The sequence below is a fragment of the Taudactylus pleione genome, unplaced genomic scaffold (genome assembly GCF_031769625.1).
Source record: "Taudactylus pleione unplaced genomic scaffold, aTauple2 ptg000121l, whole genome shotgun sequence".
NCBI classification, from domain to species: Eukaryota; Metazoa; Chordata; class Amphibia; order Anura; family Myobatrachidae; genus Taudactylus; species Taudactylus pleione.
Genome location: NW_028284523.1, coordinates 5,073,158 through 5,092,182, shown reverse-complemented (window position 1 = coordinate 5,092,182; position 19,025 = coordinate 5,073,158). Strand labels below are relative to the sequence as shown.

General features: G+C 42.7%; 1 protein-coding gene across 7 annotated transcripts in view; it reads left to right on the top strand.

The window, feature by feature from the left end:
- The window catches only part of SULF2 (sulfatase 2), a 379,961-nt gene that overhangs the window by 277,668 nt on the left and 83,268 nt on the right, over positions 1 to 19,025 (top strand). For all 7 annotated transcript variants that reach the window (XM_088472164.1, XM_088472169.1, XM_088472162.1 and 4 more), the window contains one exon: positions 18,836 to 18,987. In XM_088472164.1, the coding sequence (XP_088328290.1) occupies positions 18,836 to 18,987 (152 nt within the window). The remainder of the gene's footprint in view (positions 1 to 18,835; positions 18,988 to 19,025) is intronic.

Here is a 19,025-nt window from a genome sequence, read left to right as displayed (position 1 = left end):
AATAATGCAATCCTGCTTAGAAATGTGGGATAATAGATCACTGCAACACATAGAGGCCTATTTATCAAGAAACTGCGGATGATATATGCAAATGGTGGGCCTGATTCAGCATGGATCGCAATCTCGTACGCAGATCGCCCGATGGTGCGTACTGCGCATGCGTATGCACCTCAGTGCGAGTGATAGTATTGTGTTCACACTGCGATCACACACGCAGAAAGAAAGCCATCGCAGAGTGAGTGATGGGACGTCAGGGTGGCGGCGGGTGTTCGGAGAAACGCAGACGTGCCAATTTGTTTGAACACTGTTTCCTGGGCGTGTATAAATTAGCCACTGAGACAGCATACGCAGCTTGAGTACTCACTGCGTGCGATGAGCTGCTGTAATTCTGCGTCAGGGGCCAATGTTACCGATATATATATGCAGGACTGCCAGGTATTACGATGTGAGACAGAGGTAGTGGGTGTCTTTATGCTGGCTGAGCAGTTGCATACATCTGCAGAACTGCGTGTGTAATCGCAGCCATGATCGTAATAGCTATCCATGCTGAATCAGGCCATTGAGTGGTTTATTTACTAAAGTGCGGGTCTACAGAAATGGAGATGTTGCCCATAGCAACCAATTACATTCTAGTTATTTATCTAGCAACTTCTAGAAGATATCAGCTAGAATCTAATTGGTTGCTATGGGCAACATCTCCACTTCTATAAACCCGCACTTTAGTAAATATACCCCTAAGTATCCCCCAAAAGTACCATCTACCTTCATACTTTGTCGATCTCTTATAGTTGCAACTGTAACGTATCTTTAGCAAATCTTTTTTTTTTTTTTTTTTTTTCTAGGTGTATTTCTTTTTTCCGTTTTTGTGTACAGCTCCACGCCTTCACTCAGTGATAAAGATGTCACAACATTTTTACTTTTAGTACATACATGTGACGTGACGTGACTTAAATGGCTGGGGAGGTACTGGCTAGTATCCGAGTCAGATTTGCACATGCCCACATGAACCCTACAAAGGTGCAGCAGTATATAGTGCTGGAATTTTGGTGTGTTTTGATCAGGGATGTGCAGAAAAGATAGTCGGGGAGGCAGTGCCTCACCTACCATACAATTTTTACTCCAGAGTTTTGACTATAAAAATGATTAGTATAATACAAAGAAGATATTTAGAATATTTTCTTTACATTTCTCATTTTTATAGTCATACTTTGTAGTATACAAAAGTACTGTATGACGAGAGAGGCTCTGCTAACCTGCCTCACCTGACCGCACATCACTAGTACATATACTGATGATTGACAATCCTGCAAACATCCCATTAAGCCTGCTTTTGGAGCCAATTGTGAGTTTGACGCAGCTGCATCCGTGTGTGCGTCTATTGACAGTCGCCCATGTGTGACTTTATGCAAATGCCCTACAAAGCCCTCCCCTGGTGTACATGCATGTGTATAAGACACCCACTGCTAGCGCCTGAAGTTGCTAAAATACCGATTGGTGCATCACCATTAGTCGCACCTTCCAAACTTGCACCAGCCCTATGTCAGGTGCCGTGTCTCAGTCCGAGTATGGCCTGAGTGGCTGAGTATCTGTGCACACACCCACTTTCACTGACACACCCGCGGCACTCCCATAACGCCAATAAGACAGACTATCTCCGTGCGTGCGCTAAGCCACCTCTGAGGAACACTCACTACAGTTTAAATGTACATTTTTTGTGCTTGCGTCTGAAATCGCAGTTGTGTCTCTATGGATGCATGTACAGTATCACACACTCGCTCCACTGTGTCTGACATCGGCAGTGACTCCACATGCATACCTCCCAACATGACCCTCTCCAGGATGGCCACCATGCTCTGGTCCTGGACTTCCCTGGTAATTTAGGATTGGTGGCGGCTCCAGAGCTGAGGCTGCAGCACAGTCCACAATTCAAATAGGGGAGTCACACCAACTGCCAGTGAGTCCCAGCCAGTGATGGTTGGCAGTGTGTGAAATGACAGTTGGTCTGACCTCCCCTATTTGAATTTTGAACTGCGCTGCAGCCCCACCTCTTACCAGGGAAGTCCAGGACCAGAGCATTGTGTCCCTCCTGGAGAGGGGCATGTTGGGAGGTATGCACTTGTCAGTCAGGACCTGTGTGTCATCACACAAAACTTCTATTTATGACTGTACACCATAGCTCTCAGTATAGGTATGATTGTGTAAAGCTAGCTTTGATTTCTTGTAGGTTTTATTTACCTCTACGGCACCAACATTATCTCGTTGTGATTCTGTTTCACCTGAAACATTGATTTTTCTCCTCCTTGGCATTTAGTATGGATGTGCACATTGCAATACTTTTACAAAACATTATCATTAGATAAGAATAAAAATCATTTGGATATAGTAGGAGGAATTCTGAGCAGAAATGAGATTCTATTTATGAGCCTGGGGATATTGGCTGACACATTGCGAACAGCTTTCTTGTACCTCTTAAACGAGCACAAATGCCAACAAATTTGCATATCTAATTACATTTATGTTCTTTTCAGGAAGGGAAGCATGTTTAGGAGAATTATTTTAATAAGCTTGAAATAATTTACACTTGCCTATTATCTTTGTATGAGACAGCTTGCAGAAGCCAGTGTGTTCCCACTTGTCAGTGTTTAGCTAATCACACTTCATCTCTGACATCACCTGCACAGTAGAACATAATGTGATCTTCTACACTGTTTCCTGGTGATAGTGGTCAGTGTTCTCCCCAGGTTGTTTTCTGCGGGCGCATCGCCCGGCAGAAACAGCCTACCGCCCGGCACTTTGCCCCGCCGACCCCTGCTATGGAACGCTAGCCTCTGAAGTGACCGGAGGCTAAAGAAGCCTCCGATCGCTTCAGAGGCAAGCGTTCCCAGTTAATCAGTGCACGGGTGATTTCATGACGTCACCCACGACGTGAGAAACCTGCCCCGCGCGCCTGCTGGATCTAGTTAGATCCAGTCAGAGCGAGGCAGCGGGAGTGGGAGCGTGAGCAGCGAGCAAGATAAGGTAAGTTCTGGGCTGGGAACGGGACCAGGACCAGTCTAGAGGCACTGCCTAAGGGGCACTGCATAAGGGACCAGCCTGGGGGCACTGCATAAGGGACACTATTTAAGCCTGGGGGCACTGCATAAGGGACACTATTTAAGCCAGGGGGCACTGCATAAGGGACCAGCCTTGGGGCACTGCCTAAGGGGCACTATTTAAGCCTGGGGGCACTGCATAGGAGACCAGCCTGGGGCACTGCATAAGGGACACTATTTTAAGCCTGGGTGCACTGCATAACGGACCAGCCTGGGGCACTGCCTAAGGTGCACTATTTAAGCCTGGGGCACTGCATAAGGGGCCAGCCTCGGGCACTGCCTGGGGGCAGGGGTGTATCTATAATGGGTGCAGGGTGTGCGGGGAATACGGGTCCAGGGGGGCCCCGCACCGCACACCCTGCACCCATAATATTACTTACCTCTCCGGAGTCGCACGTCAGCGCGGGCGGCCGGCGCTGTAAAATCACTGGAAAATAGCCGCAATGGCCATTTCCCCATAGTTTGCGCATGTGCAGTACAGGGAAAATGGCCACCACAGCCATTTTCCTGTTGACCTATGCATACACTATAGACTCTGGGCACACTCTAGTGCCCATAGTCTATAACTCCAGCGCTGGCTGCGCACAGCTCAGTGCGCTGCCAGCCGCCAGGCAGAGAGGAGGGGGCCCATGTCGGAGACTGCACACGGGCTCCCTCCTCTCTAGAAATGCCCCTGTCTGGGGGCACTGCATAAGGGGCCAGGCTGGGGGCACTACATAAGGGACCAGTGTGGGGGCACAACTTCAGCCTGGGGGTACTGCATAAGGGCAAAGCAAAACTACAGGGGGCAATGCATAAAGGGGACACTACAGGGGCCATTGTATAAAGGGGAAAACTACAGGGGGCATTGTATAAAGGGGAAACTACAGGGGGCAATGCATAAAGGGAAAACTACATGGGGCATTGTATAAAGGGGAAAACTATAGGGGGCAATGGATAAAGGGGAAACTACAGGGGACACTGTATAAAGGGAAATCTACAGGGGGCAATGCATAAAGGGGAAACTACAGGGACCATTGTATAAAGGGGAAACTACAGGGGGCATTGTATAAAGGGGAAACCACAGAGGGCAATGCATACATTGGAAAACTACAGGGGGCAATGCATAAAGGGAAACTACATGGGGCATTGTATAAAGGGGAAACTACAGGGGGCAATGTATAAAGGGGACAACTACAGGGGGCAATGTATAAAGGGGATACTACAGGGGGCATTGTATAAAGGGGAAACTACAGGGGGCACTGCATAAAGGGGAAACTACAGGGGACACTGTATAAAGGGAAATCTACAGGGGGCAATGCATAAAGGGGAAACTACAGGGGCCATTGTATAAAGGGGAAACTACAGGGGGCAATGCATAAAGGGAAAACTACAGGGGTCATTGTATAAATGGGAAACTACAGGGGGCAATGCATAAATTGGAAACTACAGAGGCCATTGTATAAAGGGGAAAACTACAGGGGGCAATGCATAAAGGGGAAACTACAGGGGGCATTGTATAAAGGGGAAACTACAGGGGGCAATGCATAAATTGGAAACTACAGAGGCCATTGTATAAAGGGGAAAACTACAGGGGGCAATGCATAAAGGGGAAACTACAGGGGGCATTGTATAAAGGGGAAACTACAAGGGGCAATGCATAAAGGGGAAACTATATGGGGCATTGTATAAAGGGGAAAACTACAGGGGGCAATGGATAAAGGGGAAACTACAGGGGACACTGTATAAAGGGAAATCTACAGGGGGCAATGGATAAAGGGGAAACTACAGGGGACACTGTATAAAGGGAAATCTACAGGGGGCAATGCATAAAGGGGAAACTACAGGGGCCATTGTATAAAGGGGAAAACTACAGGGGGCAATGCATAAAGGAGAAACTACAGGGGCCATTGTATAAAGGGGAAACTACAGGGGGCATTGCATAAAGGGAAAACTACAGGGGGCATTGTATAAAGGGGAAAACTACAGGGGCAATGCATAAAGGGAAAACTATATGGGGCATTGTATAAAGGGGAAAACTACAGGGGGCAATGGATAAAGGGGAAACTACAGGGGACACTGTATAAAGGGAAATCTACAGGGGGCAATGCATAAAGGGGAAACTACAGGGGCCATTGTATAAAGGGGAAACTACAGGGGCCATTGTATAAAGGGGAAACTACAGGGGGCATTGCATAAAGGGAAAACTACAGGGGGCATTGTATAAAGGGGAAAACTACAGGGGCAATGCATAAAGGGAAAACTATATGGGGCATTGTATAAAGGGGAAAACTACAGGGGGCAATGGATAAAGGGGAAACTACAGGGGACACTGTATAAAGGGAAATCTACGGGGGGCAATGCATAAAGGGGAAACTACAGGGGCCCTTTGTATAAAGGGGAAAACTACAGGGGGCAATGCATAAAGGAGAAACTACAGGGGCCATTGTATAAAGGGGAAACTACAGGGGGCATTGCATAAATTGGAAACTACAGAGGCCATTGTATAAAGGGGAAAACTACAGTTGGCAATGCATAAAGGGGAAACTACAGGGGGCATTGTATAAAGGGGAAACTACAGGGGGCAATGCATAAATTGGAAACTACAGAGGCCATTGTATAAAGGGGAAAACTACAGGGGGCATTGTATAAAGGGGAAACTACAGGGGGCAATGCATAAAGGGGAAACTACAGGGGGCATTGTATAAAGGGGAAACAACAGGGGGCAATGCATAAAGGGAAAACTACAGGGGACACTGTATAAATGGGAAAACTACAGGGGGCAATGTATAAAGGGGAAACTACAGGGGCATTGTATAAATGGGAAACTACAGGGGGCAATGCATAAAGGGAAAACTACATGGGGCATTGTATAAAGGGGAAAACTACAGGGGGCAATGCATAAAGGGGAAACTACAGGGGGCATTGTATAAAGGGGAAACTACAGGGGGCAATGCATAAAGGGAAAACTACATGGGGCTTTGTATAAAGGGGAAAACTACAGGGGGCAATGGATAAAGGGGAAAGTACAGGGGCCATTGTATAAAGGGGAAAACTACAGGGGGCAATGGATAAAGGGGAAAGTACAGGGGCCATTGTGTAAAGGGGAAACTACAGGGGGACACTGTATAAATGGGAAAACTACAGAAGGCAATGCATAAATTGGAAACTACAGGGGGGCATTGTATAAAGGGGAAAACTACAGGGGGCAATGCATGAAGGGGAAACTACAGGGGCCATTGTATAAAGGGGAAAACTACATGGGGCAATGCATAAAGGGGATACTACAGGGGGCAATGTATAAAGGGGAAACTACAGGGGACACTGTATAATGGGAAAACTACAGGGGGCAATGTATAAAGGGGAAAACTACAGGGGGCATTGTATAAAGGGGAAACTACAGGGGGCAATGCATAAAGGGAAAACTACAGAGGACACTGTATAAATGGGAAAACTACAGGGGGCAATGCATAAAGTGGAAACTACAGGGGGCATTGTATAAATGGGAAACTACAGGGGGCATTGTATAAAGGGAAAACTACATGGGGCATTGTATAAAGGGGAAAACTACAGGGGGCAATGCATAAAGGGGAAAGTACAGGGGCCATTGTATAAAGGGGAAAACTACAGGGGCCATTGTGTAAAGGGGAAACTACAGGGGGCATTGTATAAAGGGGAAACTACAGGGGGCAATGCATAAATTGGAAACTACAGGGGGCATTTTATAAAGGGGAAAACTACATGGGGCAATGCATAAAGGGGATACTACAGGGGACACTGTATAATGGGAAAACTACAGGGGGCAATGTATAAAGGGGAAAACTACAGGGGGCACTGTATAAAGGGCACATATACAGGGGGCACTGTATATGGGGATAACTACAGGGGGCACTGTATATGGGGATAACTACAGGGGGCACTGTATATGGGGATAACTACAGGGGGCACTGTATATGGGGATAACTACAGGGGGCACTGCATAATGGGCACTTTTGACTGAGAGCCAGTGGGGGAGCAGCCTGAGACCTGTCGGGCTGGAATGGTAAGGGAAATACCCCTTTTCCCGACGCGCGCATAAATGCGAAGGCCCCCACCCGTCTACTTCTTGATGCCACCCGGCTGGAAAAAATTTCTGGGGAGATCACTGATGGTCACAATACGTTTTTACATAGTAAAACTACTTCTCTTGATTTTATCGGGCCCATATACTGTATTAATATGTGATCAGCCCTATCTTTGGCAAAAATGGGTGTTGAGGTTTTTAAACTCGATCATTGTAATTTCTTATCATCGCTATTCGCAGCTAGAAGAAATTACATACCATCCAAATGTATCAAAAATCACATGCAGGGGACAGTCTTGGAGCCCGTCTCTGCGTTGTCTTCCTAGTGAAGTGACCACATCAGCTGTCACTTCACTCCTCTGTCGGGACAACCGTGCACTACTGCCAGAGCCCTCAAACAATCCGTAGCACAATATTGTCGTTCCTGATTTATGCCATTTACATTATCTGCTGTTTTTTCTCCTTTATAACCAACTTTTTAAAGCTTACCCAGTCAGTATGCGCCACACGGTGTAACAAACCTAGCACGCGACCTCACTGAAGGATGGCCACACCCTGCCCTCTACATTAACTAATGTAACTGGGTCTTTTCTCAAGCTGTATTTTGTTCAGCATGGAAAAGCCTCAGGCCATGTGGACACACCCTGTCTGGAAATAGGTCCCCGTCACACAAGGGACAGCGTGTGAAGAAGAGAGGTACTGCATATAGGGGAGAGTGAGTGAAGAGGGTGGTGTATTGGGGAAGATTAATAAAGGAGGCGCTGTGTATTGGGTACAGTTAGTGAAGGGGGGTGGCTGTGTACTGTTAAGTTACTTGACCTGGGTAACACTGGGCATTACATGCTATTATACTGTATTTAGGTATGGTGCTCAAAGACAGAAAACCACAAGGCCCAGACTTTTCAGATAACATATCCCACACATATACAGCTAAAATGCATTAATCGTGTCACAGAACAACAACAACCATTTAGCTTTGTTTACATACCGCACAGTAGCAGAATAGTAAGAGACAGCTGACACTGAGGGTGCATGACTGGCGCAAGTTGTTTTTGCAATTTTTACCATGGGGTTAAAAGTGGAATTTTTTGGCCTGTCTCAGTGAGTAACTAGGCGCTAGGGGCTTGATTCAGATTAGTACGTTAATGCATATGGAGATCCGGCCAAAACACGACAGTCGGGATGCCAGCGATTAGCATGCCAACGCCAGTATCCCGACACCTGTCAGAATCCCTGCGCCGGCATCCCAACGGTAAGTACTGGGGTTAGGATTAGGGGATAGCACTAGAGGAAGGGTTAGGGTTAGGCATTCAGGGTAGAGGGTTAGGTTAGGTTTAGGCACTAGATGGGGAGGCATCATAAGTGATGCAGCTGCCCAGAGAAAAACAGAATTGTCCACCGGAGCCATCGCAAAGTCCACAGCAACTGCGTACACATTTACAGCATCTAAACAAAAACGAGAAACATCGACTCCCTGAGTGAGCCTATGGTCACACAGTCTAGCTGTCTAACTGTGGTAGTAGCAACTACGTACATGATCTCAGCAAAAGGCAGAAACACTCCCCGAAAACGGCAATGACAAGCATCCCTACCCTAATCATGACCCTAACTCAACCCTAACCCCAAATTTCACCCTACACATAACCTCTAACCCTAATACCCTCACCCATACCACTAAACCAACGCTACTATCCTATTCCGAATACCCTAACCGCTAAACTAACCCGAATACCCTAACCCAAACCTCTAACACCAACCCAAATACCCTAACACAGTGGTTCCCAGTCACGGTCCTCAAGGCACCCTAGTAGTCCAGATTTTAAGGATATCCATAGCTGAGAACAGAACAAATCAAAATAACCAAGGTTCTAATTAATTCAACTTTGCTCAATCATGGATTTGAATTAACCGTAACCCCTAACCCAAACCGCTATACCATCCTTATTACCCTATCCGTATTACCCTAACCCAAACACCTAAACTAACCCTAATACCCTAACCCTAAGTTAGATGTTATGACTAAGAGCATGATTCAGAATGGAACGCAATTGTGATAGCAGCTGCGTAATCGCATGCAATAAATCTGCAAAAATATGCTAATGCCTGCCACAACTCAGCCTGCGAGGTATCACATACGTAATACCTCGCAGGCAGGGGCGGTCTAGCTGGAGGAGAGAGGAGGGTAGTGGGCGGTCTGGCCGAAGGAGGACTGTGCCCTGTTACTGAGCCTCTGTAAAACATTTACAGCTTCAAGTGGAAGCCAGCCTTGTGATGGACGGCCCAAATTTTGTGGGGCCCAGCCACGGTACCTAGGTTGCCTTGTGGAAGATGCGGTCCCTCTATGGCACATTCGGGGGATACTTAATATTTGTGGGTATCAATCCGATAATGGGTATTTTCTGGCAATATCAAATAAATATTATTTAAAAATAGGCCCCTATATATCAAACCCTACCTGCCGGTTGCAGTTATCACTGAGTTCTCTATGCAAAGCATATGAGCCTATTTAGGAAGTATTGCGGTGATGCATATACCTATCCTGCTATCGCGGTCACAAGACTGTGATAGCTGGATAAGATAACTTATTACCCTGCTATCACAGGGGAATCTATTAAAAAAACTGATAAATCTGATAATTTATTTAAGCAAAGTAATTTTTGTAAAAACATATTACAGCATAACTATGTATGCACCATTAGCAGCTCCTGCCCTCTTATCTGAGGGGGGCTGCCGCTGCTTCTGGTCGCGGCGCCTGCACAATGAATGTCAGGCACCGGGACTTGCGCATGCCTCGCAGCCCCTAGGTAAAATCTGCCACTGGTATGTACAGTACTTTACTATTTTTTTTTTAAATATTTTATTTTGTTATTTTTCTTTGGAGGTGGAACTGGAAGCCCAAGTCACAACTTGTAGTTCCAGATAAAGACAAATCACAAGTGCACAACTACAAATTACTAATTATATAAAACTACATTATGCAAAAACATTTTGCAATAAATAGAGATTTTTAGCATAATCATGGCCAAGGTTATGGGCCTACCCACTATATCCAGGTAACCTCTGTAGGGTAGGTCCCTAACATACTAGGGTTCAAATCCAGAGGCCAGGACACCCCCAAACCAGCTCCGCCAAGCCACCCCAGGGCATCGCTCTAATGAGAAAGGTGAAGTGTAAAGTAATATAGGTAGAGGAGCAACGGCTGCATATATAGGATGGAGAAGTGAAAAAACAAATATAATAAACAAACAGTAAAAGTGTTAAAATGTGCAAAAAAAGGAAAAATGTGTTATAATGCGATGCCCTGAAGCAGGCCAACCAAAGCAATCCAGGGGACCCAAGCCCCAAAAATCAACCCAAAGTTGCACTACAGTAAATTATATACTGTAGTGCAACTTTGGGCTGATCTACTTGTACCTCCATAGACTGCCAGAAGAAATCAACTGTCAGACACAACGTACAAAGCCACTCGAAGCCGCTTTTGAAATCCCTTAAGAGTGTTCATAGGGTAAGACTAGGACAACCTGTAGCCAATCAGAGCATTAGAATAATCACAGGGCTAGATTTGTGATATTGCTAGAATCACAACCATTAATGCAAATTCACAATTTTGGCAGATTGTGAATTGATTCAGCCCTAGTGATTGTTGTTTTATGTAGCCCAGAATTTCCAATGAAGTCAGTCCTTGAGTGAGGTCAGGTTTTTGGGAGAGAAAATGTGTATATTGTAGAGGGTTTTTTTTACGCCCATAACAGCTGTTTTCCTACAAAAATCACTTTGCAGTTGGCACATTTGTTTTGCAAATATCGTATGACTTAAACCTAAATGGATATTGTACAAGGCATTCAGTCTCTGGCCCATGCTCTGCGTACCATGTCATACTGCATTAATACTAAGGGGCCTATTTATCAAGCATTTTATTTAGAAAAAACTTATGTAGAAATAGCAGTTTCTGCATAATGTTATGAATTGTTGCTATGTTCTAAAAGCCTAATGCAATAGATTTCACAGAAGCCTCCGACTGAGTGCTAAATAGCGCTGCAGACTGTAGTCATTATTATTATTATAATTAAACTCCATCACGATATGGACTGTTAATAATCGAGCATTGCCAGGATTATTAATACATAGGTCACCAATGCTGTTTTCACCATCACACCTAAAGTATTCATGGCTAAGATTCTCACATGTTCATGAGAAATACTGCGCGGATCAATATAATTGTACACTTTCCATTGACCATAGAGATTGCAATATATAATCCTATGTAATTGAAAATAGAACTTAACCAGGTAAGTGCATTTAACTTATACCCCAAGATAATTAAAAACAGCCACAACTTTGTATTGTTTAAAGTTTATGTTAAATATTATTTTGTTTGTTAGTTTTAGCAACTATACAGCTTAGCACAGTTGTTACTTATGCTGGCCATACACGCTACAATTATCGGGGCGATCCGCCTGATATCGGCGGATCGGCCCGATAATTGTAGTGTGTGTGCGGGCGACCGAGGGTTAAATATTGCTCGGTCGGGCATGCAGGATTGTCCAGCATGCCCATCCGATGCGATATTTACCCGGTAACTGACGGCCGCATCGGGCAGTGTATGCCCAGCGCGGCTGACAGACAGACATTTTCTGTGTTCCTTCCTACGGAAGGAACAGGGAAATGTCTCCTCCCCCAGGGGCGGAGCGCGGATGTCGGGCTATACACTGTGAGATTTCTCTCACAGTGTATGCTGGCGACATCTGCGGCTGGCAGCCAGCCAGATAAGATGTCTGTCGGTCTGACAGACATTTTATCTGGCTGTGTATGCCCAGCATTAGGAATGCTGTGTTGGTATAACTAAATGGGGACTAAAGAGAAAATGTGAGAGTAAATCCAATGCACTTTTTAATTAATTCTGCTGCTCTGAGCAAGAAGTTGGGGTCTCTCTGTATTGTAATATGTCTGACATATCACTTTTAAATAAATTTAGTTCTCACTCTTTTTTAACTATTTTATATCAAGTTTAAGGGAAATTACCCTATTTAAGATCCCCAATTGCCTCTGTAGTTTGCAGGGAACAATGGTGTGTATGTGTTCTTAAAGGCTGAACTGGATTCTTCTGGAGATAAAGATTTGTTAAATAGCTTTATAATGTTATTTATTTCTACTACAAGGCAGCACAAAACTAACAGCAATAATTTGATGATCTTATCAGCTTGCAAATATGAAATTAATTAAAACTGAGATTTTCTTCAACAGACTAAACTGATCACACCTCTGATTATGCAAGAAGCAGTGATATAAAGAGAGATAATGTGGATGGAGTCTAAAGTACCAACCAATCAGCTCCTAACTATCACTTTACAGGTTGTTTGAAAAATGACAGAAGCTGATTGGCTGGTACTTTATATATCTCCTCTCTCTCTCTCCAAGCTTAGTACATAGATCCCTAAGTAACTCTGTAGAATGTAATGAAAAACATATTCCAAATTTACCATAGCTAAGAAATCCCAACCAGTCTTTAAATGGAACGCCTTACAGATGCACCCAGTTACATTGTGGCTGATCGCTCCACAAACATGCGCACGCATCACGCCATGCGATTCCCCGCGCCTGCATATGCTATGGCGCGCACTGTGATCACACCATGCATTCCTAGGGACGCACATACGCAGTACGCATATCCATGTGCATGGTGCAATTTGCCGCATCAGTGGCAAGGATATAGCTGGATATATCTGTACATGATATTATAAGAGTATGGGTGTGTTATCTGAAAGAACGTCTGCCATATTCTTATTACATTGGAATTGGCTAAATATGTTGCATAATTTGATTTGTAAATGAAAAATGTTTCAGACTGTTATAACATAGGAACTAAATCAATCAAGGGTTATTTAAATTACAGTAGGAGCAGAAATGTAATATACCATGATCAAATATCAGTGTTGTATAGCTCTAGTCAGTCATTCACTATGGGGCTGATTCAGCACACTGAACGCAGATTCACGATTATCGGGAATCTGCGGGTGCGCAGGACCCATTCTGCGAGTGTGCAGAATGGGTCCTGTGTAATCGAATGACAGGCAGATGTATTCAAGGGGCAGGGCGGAGGCGTAGTCGGCCCGCATTCCCGGAAACGAGGGCGTGTCTGCCCCATTTTCTGGGAGTGACAAGGCCAGAGCCTGCAGTTTCCTGCAGTTACCTTGGTCGCAGTGCTGGGATCACAAATGCAGCAGGGGGTGTTATACACCCCCTTGCACATTTGCATATTAACAAGGACAGAATTGCAAAACTGCCTGTGAGCAGATTTGCAATTCCGTCCAATGCTGAATCACTCCCTGTGAACGTTATTGTCTTGCTAAGGAAAATAACATCTACTCAACACAAGATTGTCTTATGCGGCTGATAAATTCCACAGATAGTCCTCTGTAAAATCTCTCTTAATTCTACAGCGTGAGACAATCAAGATTGATAATCTGTCTCTCAATTAACTGTCTATTGCATTACTACTATATTCTGTTATGTGAATAAACAAACTGGTGAAAGGTATTAAATTATCCACACAGCATTAATGGAATGAAACTGTTTATTTTGTGGACTTTTTCCATTGTGATAAAGCATTTTTATGTTGGCCCAAATCACATATATATTGAATAATCTGTGTGAAACCAAACATGTGGCAGGATGGAATCTAAGGTGCCAAAAATTTTGATCACACTGGGTATTGGCAGCATTAGATGATCAGATGTGATTGGATGCTGCTGCCATGTCATTCATAAAACATTTGGGGTATATTTACTAAAGTGCAGGTTTTTAGAAGTTAGCTGTTGCCCATTGCAACCAATCAGATTCTTCTTAACATTTGTCTAGTACCTTCTACAAGATAATGGCTAGAATCTGACTGGTTGTCATGGGCAACATCTCCACTTTTGAAAACCTGCACTTTAGTAAATATACACCTCTGATCCTTAAGTCATAGTACTATTCCAGGAATGGAGGCAAGCATGCAAACACGTAAATTCACTTTAGTTTAGTGTTGGCTGTGAAAAATGCAGTTATATTAGTACTAACCAGGTCTGATTTCTTCTCCTACCTTTGTGGGAGTCCAGAGCTGTCACAGTATTCTGGGAGTCTCAAGGACAATACGGGAGAGTAGGTGGCTATGCTTTTACTCAGGAAAAAAACTTCCATTGGCCTCGGCCAATGAGCAGCAAGTGATTCCTTTGTGGGGCACTCTAATAAATGAATTGATATAATTGATCAGGAAATATACATAATTACAATATAACTTTAAATCAGTCCCCTTTTTAAAAAGATTGGGGATTATTTTGACTCTGAGGGCGGGATGTAATAGAGATCGAGTGCTTATTGATGGATATGATATTTATGTGTGCTTATTGATGGATATGATATTTATGTGTGCTTATTGATGGATATGATATGTACAGTCAGGTCCATAAATATTGGGACATTGACATAATTTTCAGATTTTGGCCTCTATTCACCACCACAATGGTTTTGAAATGAAAAAAACAAGATGTGCTTTAACTGCAGACTTTCAGATTTAATTTGAGGGTAATTACATCCAAATCGGGTGAACGGTGTAGGAATTACAACGGTTTCAATATGTGCCTCCCACTTTTTAAGGGGCCAAAAGTAATGGGACTATCAACTCAGAAGCTATTTCATGGACAGGTGTGGGCTATTCACTCGTTATTTCATTATCAATTAAGCAGGTAAAAGGTCTGGAGTTGATTCTAGGTGTGACATTTGCATTTGGAATCAGTTGATGTCAGCTCTCAATATGAGATCCAAAGAGCTGTCACTATCAGTGAAGCAAGCCATCATTAGGCTGAAAAATCAAAACAAACCCATCAGAGAGATAGCAAAAACATCAGGTGTGGCCAAATCAACTGTTTGGAACATTCTTAAAAAGAAAGAACGCACCAGAGAGCTCAGCAACACCAAAAGACCCGGAAGACCACAGAAAACAACTGTGGTGGATGACCGAAGAATTATTTCCCTGGTGAAGAAAAACCCCTTCACAACAGTTGGCCAAATCAAGAACACTCTCCAGGAGGTAGATGTATATGTGTCAAAGTCAACAATCAAGAGAAGACTTCACAAGAGTGAATATAGAGGGTTCACCACAAGATGCAAACCATTGGTGAGCCACAAAAACAGAAAGACCAGATTAGAGTTTGCCAAACGACATCTAAAAAAGCCATTACAGTTCTGGAACAACATCCTATGGACAGATGAGACAAAGATCAACTTGTACCAGAGTGATGGGAAGAGAAGAGTACGGAGAAGGAAAGGAACTGCTCATGATCCAAAACATACCACCTCATCAGTGAAGCATGGTGGTGGTAGTGTCATGGCGTGGGCATGTATGGCTGCCAATGGAACTAGTTCCCTTGTATTTATTGATGATGTGACTGCTGACAAAAGCAGCAGAATGAATTCTGAAGTGTTTCGGGCAATATTATATGCTCATATTCAGTCAAATGCTTCAGAACTCATTGGACGGCGCTTCACAGTGCAGATGGACAATGACCCGAAGCATACTGCAAAAGCAACCAAAGCGTTTTTTAAGGCTAAAAAGTGGAATGTTATGCAATGGCCAAGTCAATCCCCTGACCTGAATCCGATTGAGCATGCATTTCACTTGATGAAGACAAAACTGAAGGGAAAATGCCCCAAGAACAAGCAGGAACTGAAGACAATTGCAGTAGAGGCCTGGCAGAGCATCACCAGGGATGAAACCCAGCGTCTGGTGATGTCTATGCGTTCCAGACTTCAGGCTGTAATTGCCTGCAAAGGATTTGCAACAAAGTATTAAAAAGTGAAAGTTAGATTTAGGATTGTTTAGTTTGTCCCATTACTTTTGGCCCCTTAAAAAGTGGGAGGCACTTATAGAAACCATTGTAATTCCTACACTGTTCACCTGATTTGGATGTACAGTAATTACCCTCAAATTAAATCTGAAAGTCTGCAGTTAAAGCACATCTTGTTTGTTTCATTTCAAAGCCATTGTGGTGGTGAATAGAGGCCAAAATATGAAATTTCTGTCAATGTCCCAATATATATGGATATGATATTTATGTGTGCTTATTGATGGATATGATATGTATGTGTGCTTATTGATGGATATGATATTTATGTGTGCTTATTGATGGATATGATATGTATGTGTGCTTATTGATGGATATGATATTTATGTGTGCTTATTGATGGATATATGTATGTGTGCTTATTGATGGATATGATATGCATGTGTGCTTATTGATGGATATGATATGCATGTGTGCTTATTGATGGATATATATGTGTGCTTATTGATGGACATGATATTTATGTGTGCTTATTGATGGATATGATGTTTATGTGTGCTTATTGATGGATATGATGTTTATGTGTGCTTATTGATGGATATGATATGTATGTGTGCTTATTGATGGATATGATATTTATGTGTGCTTATTGATGGATATGATATGTATGTGTGCTTATTGATGGATATGATATTTATGTGTGCTTATTGATGGATATGATATGTATGTGTGCTTATTGATGGATATGATATTTATGTGTGCTTATTGATGGATATGATATGCATGTGTGCTTATTGATGGATATGATATGCATGTGTGCTTATTGATGGATATGATATGCATGTGTGCTTATTGATGGATATATATGTGTGCTTATTGATGGATATGATATTTATGTGTGCTTATTGATGGATATGATATTTCTGTGTGCTTATTGATGGATATGATATGTATGTGTGCTTATTGATGGATATGATATTCATGTGTGCTTATTGATGGATATGATATATATGTGTGCTTATTGATGGATATTTATATGTGCTTATTGATGGATATGATATGTATGTGTGCTTATTGATGGATATGATATGTATGTGTGCTTATTGATGGATATGATATTTATGTGTGCTTATTGATGGATATGATATGTATGTGTGCTTATTGATGGATATGATATGTATGTGTGCTTATTGATGGATATTATATGTATGTGTGCTTATTGATGGATATGATATGTATGTGTGCTTATTGATGGATATGATATTTATGTGTGCTTATTGATGGATATGATATGTATGTGTGCTTATTGATGGATATGATATTTATGTTTGCTTATTGATGGATATGATATGTATGTGTGCTTATTAATGGGTGAATATTATATTTTCATAATCAGTCATGATAATTCCCAAGGATCCGACTAAAAGTTATGTTTTAATTATGTTAATTTTCTGATATCAACTGTATGATATTTATGGGTGTTTATTGATGGGTGACTCTGTCATATTTTCACACTCAGAGTAAAAATACTGCCCAATCTCTTTAAAGAGGGAACCAATTTAAAATTATATTGTAATTATCTATATTTCCTGATATCAATTATATCAATTCATTTATTATAAAAGAGTGCCCCACAAAGGAATCACTTGCTGCACATTGGCCGAGGCCAACGGAAGTTTTTTTCTGAGTACTTGATATTGGATTTCAGGGAGCACCTGCAGTTATATAAATATGGTAAGTAATTATTAGAATGTACTAAATTACGGGTCTATAAATTGAATTACATTTTTGTCCTGTGCAGGATACTATTTGTGTTTCTTGTCAGACTATGCTTTAACTTACTGATTGAATTAAGAATAAAGAGCTTTTGTTTTTACAATGAGCTATGAAGAACACAACTTGTTTTTATTACAGGAGATGGCATCAAAACTGCAACATACATTGTATGCAGTGCCTGTGGCCAGTCCTATGTTTCTGACTCATCCGAACTGTTTATAAAAGCATATGAATGGGATCATTAGTTATTATATTTCAGGTTTTTGATGAAGCCAGATGTTTATGGGATCATGTTAGATTTCTTTAGAGCTAACCATTGAATATCAACTTAATACTGCATGAGAATGATGTCCATACTTCTGAAAACATTCAGCACCCTTCTTCTAGGTGGGAAACAGAAGTTATAATGTCATTATAATATATAGGAAAGTCATTCTGCTCCAGGTTGTCCCATTCATAACCTCAGCTGGTAAATCTTTGAAGTTTTTGGGGCACTTACAAAGCTGTTTATTGATCTCATTGCAGCTGTCACATGGCACAGGCATAGTTAAAGTGGTCAATTTAGAAAATGATGTGTTGGGCTAAGAAAAGTCCTGGTGTTTATGTGTATTACTGGTAATGGGATCACAGCTGTACAGATCACACACTTTTATTTTTGTTCCCTCACCATCATCCCGTAATGTTCCTTGCCTCCTGTCCTTTACTGTACAATCTGTTTTCATGTTTGCTTGAAAACTCAATGTACAGCACAGAATTGTACAACATATTATAAAACATTATGTCCCTACTAAGGAAACCTGAAATATGCTGAAAAGGTTCATATGTGCGTGTCTAAATCAGGGACGTGCAGTCAGGGTAGGCAGAGGAGGCTGAGCCTCCCCTGACATACTCCCTCCCCTATCATACTCCCTGTCATGCTCCTGAGTTTTGACATAAAACCTGTGTTTTTATACATGTGTGCCTCCCCACCCATTGACTTCACCGCACATCTAAATTGCCAAGATGTCTGTGAAGGTCGGCCCCACACAACAGTCTGCACTGCTTTCTTGCTGCTTTCTCATCCAGTGACATCATGTTTTCCTCTCTCTTGTTTTGTATTCCAGCTTTCTTTGGCAAATACCTTAATGAATATAACGGGTCCTATGTGCCCCCTGGCTGGAAAGAGTGGGTCGGTCTTGTTAAAAATTCTCGCTTTTACAACTACACACTCTGTCGGAATGGAGTTAAAGAGAAGCATGGATTTGACTACTCCAAGGTGAGCGAATACAATTGACCTTGTGCACTGACACTTTC